This window comes from Lolium perenne, chromosome 1 (assembly GCF_019359855.2).
Source record: "Lolium perenne isolate Kyuss_39 chromosome 1, Kyuss_2.0, whole genome shotgun sequence".
In the NCBI taxonomy this organism is placed as follows: Eukaryota; Viridiplantae; Streptophyta; class Magnoliopsida; order Poales; family Poaceae; genus Lolium; species Lolium perenne.
The window spans coordinates 142,030,497-142,039,846 of NC_067244.2; the positions used below are offsets into that span (position 1 = coordinate 142,030,497).

The following is a 9,350-nucleotide window of genomic DNA, read 5'->3' on the forward strand; positions in this document are numbered from 1 at the left end:
TCATATGTGCAACTAGACAAGGGGTACGTTGCATGGGCAGGGAGACTATCAAACAATGAGAATAGTGTTTTATCTCCGATCAGAAAATGGCTTGGCGAGCAACGAAACAAATCGTGTAAACTGGCCTATGTCTTGTTTGCAACGGGCCTGAACCCATGAATCTGCCTGCGTGGAGCCCCAAATTCGGCCCAAGTGTTTCGTCCGATTTCTCGCGGGCGACTGCCCTGCCCTAGCTCCTTCCCCTCTCCTACCCTTGCCTTCGTCTCCAGAAAAAGGGGAAGCGGCGGCGGCGACGGCGGCGGGTGGTTGACCATGGCGGAGCTGAAGCGGCTCTCAGAGAGCCGCGACCTGACCCGTATCGAGCGCATCGCCGCGCACTCCCACATCCGTGGGCTTGGGCTGGACTCCTCCCTCGAGGCCCGCGACGCCTCGGAGGGGATGGTCGGCCAGCTCCCCGCGCGCCGCGCCGCCGGGCTCATCCTCCAGCTCATCCGCCAGGGGAAGATCGCCGGCCGCGCGGTCCTCCTCGCCGGCCAGCCGGGGACCGGCAAGACAGCCCTGGCCATGGGCATCGCCAAGTCGCTCGGCGCCGAGACGCCCTTCGCCTCCGTCGCCGCCTCCGAGCTCTTCTCCCTCGACCTCTCCAAGACCGAGGCGCTCACCCAGGCCTTCCGTCGCGCCATCGGCGTCCGCATCAAGGAGGAGGCGGAGATCATCGAGGGCGAGGTCGTCGAGATCTCTATCGACCGCCCTGCCTCTGCCGCGCCTTCGGGTGCTGCTGCGGCCGCCAAGACTGGGAGGCTCACGCTCAAGACCACGGACATGGAGACGGTGTACGAGCTTGGTGGGAAGATGATCGAGGCCCTTGGGAAGGAGAAGGTGCAGAGCGGGGACGTGATTGCGCTCGACAAGGCCTCCGGGAAGGTTACTAAGCTTGGCCGCTCCATTGGCCGGTCACGGGATTATGATGCCGTTGGTGCGCACACAAAGTTTGTCAAGTGCCCTGAAGGAGAGCTCCAGAAGCGCAAGGAGGTTGTGCACTGCGTCACCTTACATGAGATTGATGTCATCAATAGCAGGTAAATCCACATCTTATTCCCAGGAATTCGTCTATGGTTAGCGAGTTGCAGTCTATAGTGTCTACACATACAATTAAGCAAATATTCTTACCTTAGTAACTCTGACAGAAGAGTTTGTAAAGGAATAACTGCTTTGCAAGAACCTATTCACTCAACGAAGGATGACCAATAACCCTATATTGACGACTGCCTTATAGTTCACTTCCACAGCCTGAACTTTGAAATTGTTTGCTGTAGTATTGTTCTAGACCTGACCTGTACTGTTGCAAGCATAAGCATTTTTATGTTACTGATGAGGATCACTAACTGGTCGTTAGTCATGCTAGTCCTGTGCTTATTTGGAACAAATTCAACATGAGACTTTTGATCATTGCGTTGATAATTATTGGTATATGTCATGGCATGTAATGCATGTCATAACCAATTTGGATGTAGAAATTATAATCAGTCTTTGCATCTCCATGTACAACAATATTGTAGCAAGTACTCATGCCACTTTTCTGAATGTTCAAAAACTTGTTGACTGTCTGACCATGTTGAGGGCACCATGTCATCCCCTGCCAGAACTACCAGTTACCGAGGGCTGGTTATTACCTACACGAGTTCTATTGTGCCATTTGCTTCATCAAATCATTCCTGTGGCTAGATTCTAGTCAAAGCCAAAATATCAACTGCCTATGGAACCCCAAAGCAACATTGGGATATAATAAAGTTATGCAGGTAATTCAAAGTTGCAACCGTGGGCACATACCAATTTAAGCACCCATAACATTAGCTAATACCTTACTATATTTGGTCTCCTTGGGATAACATATGACCTGGTCTGATTTTTGGTTCATAGAGAAACATGAAGTGCCCAAGGATAACATCAAGCAAATTTCTTTGTCTACTGAAGAGATTATCTGCAAGATCTTGCTTCATCTTCCAGTTAAATACAGGAATGTTTATGTGAAGAAACATGGTCATAAGAACGTAAACAAATCTTAAAGCCAGGCGACACTTTTCTCGAAGATGAGCTAGACACTTCTTGCCTCCATACATTGACATGGTTGATGAGCTAGACACTTCTTTCCTTTATACATTGACATGGTTGATGATTTTACTTAGCTGAAGGCCTCCGCAACCAAACTATTGGCATTGGTCTATGCTTCTCTTGGATGATACTGCTTGTTTGGAACTTCTCTGTTACATTCTTCCTTAAACCAGCATGGCTTCCTTTTTTTGATTACATCACATGATACCAAAGAGCAATTTTGGTATATCTTGCCGTCGGAATTTAAGTGCCCCAGCCCCCAGCCCAACTCACCTTTTGTTTTTGTATTGTTCAGGACACAAGGCTTTCTTGCACTTTTTACTGGTGACACTGGCGAGATTCGTGCAGAGGTCAGGGAACAGATTGATACAAAAGTTGCTGAGTGGAGAGAGGAAGGAAAGGCGGAGATTGTCCCTGGTGTTCTGTTTATCGATGAAGTCCACATGCTAGATATCGAATGTTTCTCCTTCCTAAACCGTGCTTTGGAGAATGATATGGCTCCAATCCTAGTTATTGCTACAAATCGAGGCATTACAACCATACGCGGGACCAACTACCGATCGCCGCACGGTATCCCGTCCGATTTCCTCGATCGTCTCTTGATCATCACAACACAGCCATACACGGAGGCTGAGATCCGGAAGATCTTAGACATCAGGTGCGACGAGGAAGATGTTGACATGTCTGCGGATGCCAAGGTCTTGCTCACAAAGATTGGCACTGAGACCTCCCTGAGGTACGCAATCCACCTGATCACCTCCGCCGCTTTAGCTTCCCAGAAGCGCAAGGGCAAGGTGGTGGAGATGGAGGACATCAGCCGGGTGTACCAGCTCTTTCTGGACGTGAAGAGGTCGACGCAGTACTTGATGGAGTACCAGAGCCAGTACATGTTCAGCGAAGTGCAAGGGGAAGCAGATGGGGACGATGCCATGCAGTCCTAGATGGATAGTTTTATGATGTAAACTGTGGTTGATGTGTATTTTCTTGGATACTCTCTTGTTTAGAACTTTAGATTAGTGTTAAGCCAAAGATGATGTTACCTCAGGAAATAGCTCCGTTGCGCATTGCTTCCGCCGTGCTTACACGTAATTATCGAGTGGACCAGCGGAAACTGTCTATTGTATGTTTTTTGACAGTGAATCCGGAAAGGGTTGGTTTAGTGGAATGATGAAGCTAGTTCTGAACCTGAACCAGATGAAGACAAGAGGGAGAGAGATCGACATGATGGACTGATGTGCCTTGCAGTTTTGTTTTGTTTTTTTACCTGAAAAATCTGGAAAGGTTTTGTTTTGGAGAGTGAATCTGGAAAGGGTTGGTTTTTTTTTTTTTTTTGAAGCAAAACCATTATATATATAAGACAAGCAAGCTGTCTCATTAAAAACCTTCCAGTCCCTTCGGTACCTTGGTAAGGAAAAGAGTGCGTAAGAAACTTGCTGTCTGAGTCACATAATCGTTACATTGTTGGAAAGGGTTGGTTTAGCGAAATGGGCAACCTCGTTCTGAAATGGGTGCACGAATTCTCTATTGCGGCGGTAATATCTTTGTATAAATTGCAGTCATGCACTTATTTCAAGAAAGTTTTCATAATGAGTTATATTCAAAGTGTCTCTTTAGAAGATGAATTTGATTTGTCCAACTTAAGTTGTTTTGTACATGCATCATCCGTTTTACATATGTATAGTGGAAGGTGTCACACTCATTCACCCTCAATAGATGAACCATGTTCGCTCATCAATTTGTACTTCAAGAAAACATGTCATAGAAACGAAGGAACTGTGAAAGACGTTATAATTAGTTTAACTCAGTTGACGACCAGAACAGCTAGAATTAAAAGCCAATGCAATATGCATCTGATCTGTCCTTGGACTAATGCTTCAATCGAAGATGGAAGTCCTTTGTTACCTAGCAATAACGTCGGTGACTCCTGAAACTTAACCAATCCAACCAAAGGCACATGGAATGCTCCAATAATAATGTATTGTGTAGCACCATTGGAAAATGATGCAAATCTACACCAAACGTAAACAGCAGAGGTTAGGGCTGTATAAAAAGTGCTTGTTATGTATGGTAAACCCACAACGAAACCGAAGTGAATTATAAATACGTGAGCGCTTTATGAACATCATCTATAGAGTTAGAATAAGCTAGTAGTAAGAAATATCATAGGATTTTCAGGTAATTGTACCAGTGACAGTGGTGTTAGAAGGAATGGAGAGCAGGCCGGGTCAACGTTGTAAAATTCGATCTTGAAACCACTTGTCACACTATAATCAGATCAAATTAAAGGAGCATACAAAGAATTATCCGTAAAGTATAAACTCTTTGCAACCGTACTATTTATAAGGAATCTTGCTTGTTATGTGTTGTGTAGGACTGACAATGGTTGAGAACTTGAGATAGAAGATAAGAATATAACTACAGTAAGATAGTCAATATGTTTTGAAAATCGGATTCAGACAACTAATTGGTTTGGCGAAAAGAAAGCATGCCGAGAATAACATACATGTCCCACTCATGATTTATAAATTCAGCAGGCCCGTTTTTTCTGAAATCTGAACATATTTAAGGCGCATGCCATAATTTGCATCACAAGATGCTATGTGGTACAGCTGCTGCAAAGAGAAGGAGACTGTATGCAAATAAGCGGATGTATAACATTACATGAATACATACACCATGAAGCGATTCCTAACCCCTGATGTTATATGTAGGCCGATGGCAGTCGTGTACCGGTTGGATCCTATATTAACTTCTGGAGTTAACCTAAGCAGAAGTAAACCAATTAGTGGTGCACTCCCAGCATGCAACCAGACAATGAGAACTACCATATCAAAGACATTGCCAAGAAGAATAGCTTACAATCCGAGTGGAACTCCGATACCAAACACATAGAAGCTCGATGTGAGATCTTGAAGGAATATGCCCGTATAAAGATTGGAGGCCATGTCTTGCTCAGAATCATGCGTAATCTTTTGACCTGAAAGATGAAGTAAACTATGAATTACATGTGTAGTACAGATTTGAGAGAGGGCCTGAGATTAAAGAATGAACATGCCAATGATACGGCAGAGTGACCTGACAACACATGCAGGTAGAGCCGCTTCCGATGCGTCTGAGATCGGCGCTGCCGACACTGGTTGATGCAGCCCATGGATGATCCCAGCACAATAACAGGTCAGTGGGGACACATCGACAACATGAGGTTGAAGAAGGTGTCGGCGTAGATGAGCTCTGCAGAGTACACCAGAAAATACCACCGCTGGAGATATGTGTGTCCGAATATATTGGAAGATGGGAGATTTCAGAAGATGGAGGCAGAGAAGAGGAACCGTGTGAGTATTAAAGGGCAATAACCAAGGGAGATTAAAGTGCAAGAACCAAGGAATAGTCGGAGCTATAAACTTGTTTAGTAAACTCGAGCGATGGATGGAAGGCAAAACGACCACGAACCACTTATCTGGCGTGAAAAAAAACTCAATGCTCGCTTGCCAAATTCGACGGGTAGTAATGGCCATTGGCAGGGCAGCCCAAGAGATTGGATGGTCTGCATGTATATGCATGTGATGCCATGGATTTGGATGATGTGGTGGGATTGATGTGGTATGTGGGAGGCTTAAATGACATGGCAAGTTATGATTGGTCAGAGATGCTTGATGAGGTGGATAGGCTGCATGTAAAGAGAAATGGGATCACCTATTAAGAATAGAAAGATTAGCCAACACTCAACAGGCGCAAGCTTGCCAGGCTATGTGCTGTCTTATCAGGGCACATTCTCCGCTAGTCGTATCCCCTAAACGATGCCAAAGGCGTCAGATCAATTGAGTGGGGAATGGTGTCGTGTTTGGGGCACACCTATTTTCAGTCGGTCCTTCAAACAGTTATTTGAAAAACTTAAATTCAAATGATAGTTAAAAAAAATTTCAAATTCATTAATTGATTGAAAATGGACTTTTTCTATAATTTACATGGTTTGAATGAAATTCATCTAAATTAAACGAATCTACTTGGCGACCGTGGCGGTCGCCGTGGTAATAGTACTCGAAGTACGCCGTGGTAATAGTACTCGAAGTACTAGTAGTCGTCGCCGTTGACTTCGTTCTTCCCATGTTGGTCGGGACCGTCGGTGGGATCACCCTTCACGACGTAGCTAGGACCAGCTCCGTTGCTGCAACCGGCACCGTCGTCGTCGTTGCGCATGAGGTCGACGAGTCACTTTCTTGCATCGCGGATTGATGTCGTGATCACATCCTCGATATTCCCCTCCCAGACTTTGTGCCTGTTCATCGAGTCCAACCACACCAGCATGTTGATGCCTGGTATGTCCGCGGAGTAGTTGGTGTTGGAGAGCATCCTCTACTGGCGAAGGCATGGGCCACCGTCGGCTCCCCGCCGTCACCCCCCTTTTCATGCTTCGGCTCCGGTTTCAGACGGTGCAAACGACCGACGGGTGCCGATTGTCGATGCTTACCGATTATGATGCCCTGCGAGGCATTGTGCCTTATCGCGGGGGTGGCGAATTCGTCCTTCACCTCTCGTTTGGATGCGAGGTAGGGGGCGCGAGAGGAAGACATGGAGCACGCCACCCTGGATGACGAGGAGCGGCACGATGAGGAGAAGGACGATGTCATGTCACTAGGAAGCTACCGACGAGTAGCGATAGTGGTGGTTACAATGGCATCTACAGCCGAGGGTCGCTACGCTAGATCCCATCTAGGACGGCTTCTAGGGTGCGTCTCTTCGGTATGTGGCTCCCCCATCCATCCAATTTATTTTTGGTATGATGCTTTATATTTTGAGGGGGATGTTGTTCTCGGTGTCACATATTATGCTTGAGAAATCCATTGATTTGCAAATTCTAGGTTGAAATAACTTGTAGTTTTGCTTGGTAGAGCCTCCGCGAGTATTTTTAAGTGGATATAACTTCTACATCTAATTATTTAGTGGTTTGTTATTAAGGTGCTGCAAGATCTCATCACCATGGATAAAGGAAAAGGACTATTTAGTGGGTTGAGATCAAGAAGAAGTTCCAAGGTTTCCATTAAATTTGATGATGAGCAAAAATGGGAGGACGATGATTTACAAGGCGGATGGCCTACATGTGCACACCACAAGGTGGCAAGACTCAAGCATGTTAAGTGAGCTGCACATAAAGGAAGATTTTATCTACTTCCTGGAGAAAACTATGTTGAGTGGGTTTGCAAGCTGTCGGTGCAAGACTTATGCGGAGATAAATCGCGAGTTCCTCGCACCCTTCAGGTTTGCACACACAAAGGAAAAGGTAGGGAAGAAAGGTAAAAGCATCCCTAGCACATTTGATGTTAAATTTGTTATGAAGTAACAAAGATTTATCATGTCCTTAGAGGAATTTTTTAAAGCTATTGATGTCCAAATTTTGGGAGTTGGGAAGAAATCCCTAGTGACTCTGATGTACTCCTCCGGGAATTCTGGAGGAGCATAAGTGTAGTATGCCTTTGGATATCTGTAGGAGGAAATTTACTCATATTCAACATCCTAGGCTCATATATTTTGCTTTGTTCTTAGTTAGGGGATTCCTAGCTAGGAAAAATACTACTGCTTGCACCGGTCCTATAATTTACTTCGGATGAAGCCTGGTGATCAGGGGGATAAGTGAGCACCCCTTCTCTGCTCGATACGTGTCTAACGACGTTAGCATGCACTGTACACGCATTGACGCAGTCCATCGCGTCGAGTGGAAGGGCGAAGAGATGCGGGGAAGGTGCACGGCGATGCGCTTGGCCGGGGAGTCACTGGCGCGACATCAGATGCGCAAGGTGGAGGCCGGCGAGGTGGAGGTGGAGGCCGGTGAGGTAGTGGCCGTTAGTGGCCGTTAGTGAGTAGCAGAATCCAACGGTGGTGGACCAAATCCAACGGTGATAACCGGGTGCTCACGTATCCCCCTGATCACCAATCGACTCTCTAATTTACTTGTTGAGATGTGCAAAGGAGGGGACGATTATAATTTGGGTGTAATTATTGCTAGGACATTGTTAGATGTTGTATCCCATAATGAATCTAAACCTATTTATGCTGGAGCTATTGCTACTATGGTCTATGTAAAGAGGAAAGAAAATTCAGAAACTTATGAACTGGAGTCCTAGAGTCAAATTTGTTGGATTTCAATTTGTTGCTTAATATGGAAATGATAAGAATGTGGAACATTGACTTTGTGATGTATACGTACGTGGTTAGGTGTGGTAGTTTCACTTGCACTGTGCTCCCTCGCCTTGAATATTTTGATAGGTTATCAGATAAGTGGATTGTTGAGGCGAAAGAGCCTGCATGGGAAGAAGCTCCGGCAAATGATGCATGGGTTCATGAACCTCCCCATCGGGAGGTGTTAGAGGAGGTACATGCACCACCAGCTCAGGATGCATGGTATGTAACCGCATCTCCAGCACCAGACGCATGGGGGAATGCACCTCCTCAACACCTGACTACCACACTAGGGAACGATCTTCTTCCTAGTGGGGGGATGAGGGCCCTCCTTCAGAGTGGGCACAGTGGGGGAAACAAGGAACCTTCCATGGTGATGGATCATATGGTTGGAAGCCGAACCCCGATTACCCTGACTACTAGCTTCACCCCAAGCTTGGGGGAGTATGTGTTCTTCCCCTCATCTCAATTGTATGTTGTCATGCTACCTTTATTCCATTGAGTGCATTGTAGTTCTTTTTAGTTTACAAATTATGATAAACCCAAAAATATTTCTATTATTTCTTTTGCATGTTGTTTCCTTTTAACAAAAAACCCAAAAAACCAAAAAGATTTTCGTTTTAGGGAAACAATGAAAAGAGAGTAACAAAATCTACATGATGATGCCCACCATTTTATTTTAATTCTTCATCTGTAACTCCGATTGGGCTGATTTTTTTGCAGAAATGATAACTTTTCATCCCCCGCACTCACAAAAATTACTGGAATGTTTAAGTAGGGCAAAACTTGGATGCATAGCTGCCGGAATTTGTTGGCACATTTTGATTTTCATCACTAAAGGTGTCTAGTTGAACTTGCAATGATAAAAAATGAATGCTATAAATACATATGGATCCTAGCCACCATGAGCCACCATATTTATATCATTTTATTAAGATTTCTGTTGTAAGAACCGATGCTTTGAGTGGACCAAGTTAAAATTTCTTAACTCTATATGTGAGCATATTGTGCAGTTGAAATTGGGAGAGGAAGGACAACAATGATGAATCTGTATGTGAGGATTG

At 45.2% G+C, this 9,350-nt stretch overlaps 1 protein-coding gene and 1 long non-coding RNA gene across 2 annotated transcripts; one reads left to right on the forward strand and one right to left on the reverse strand.

Annotated features, from left to right (window-relative positions):
* Positions 1 to 232: 232 nt before the first annotated feature.
* Positions 233 to 3,230, forward strand: LOC127306356 (uncharacterized). Its single transcript, XM_051336972.2, has 2 exons — positions 233 to 1,079; positions 2,408 to 3,230. The coding sequence occupies exons 1-2, from the start codon at positions 313 to 315 to the stop codon at positions 3,051 to 3,053; spliced, it is 1,413 nt and encodes a 470-aa protein (XP_051192932.1). The 5' UTR covers positions 233 to 312; the 3' UTR covers positions 3,054 to 3,230.
* Positions 3,231 to 4,605: 1,375 nt separating this feature from the next.
* Positions 4,606 to 5,597, reverse strand: LOC139832086 (uncharacterized). The gene is made up of 3 exons (XR_011746639.1): positions 5,188 to 5,597; positions 4,972 to 5,089; positions 4,606 to 4,875 (listed from the first exon to the last, which is right to left on the reverse strand). It is a non-coding gene; the product is annotated as an uncharacterized lncRNA (long non-coding RNA).
* Positions 5,598 to 9,350: the final 3,753 nt, after the last annotated feature.

Coding starts and splice junctions, on each gene's coding strand:
- LOC127306356 (XM_051336972.2), top strand. CDS start 313: ATGGCGGAGCTGAAGCGGCTCTCAGAGAGCCGCGACCTGACCCGTATC. Junction 1,080..2,407: donor ATTGATGTCATCAATAGCAG/GTAAATCCACAT, acceptor TGTATTGTTCAG/GACACAAGGCTTTCTTGCAC.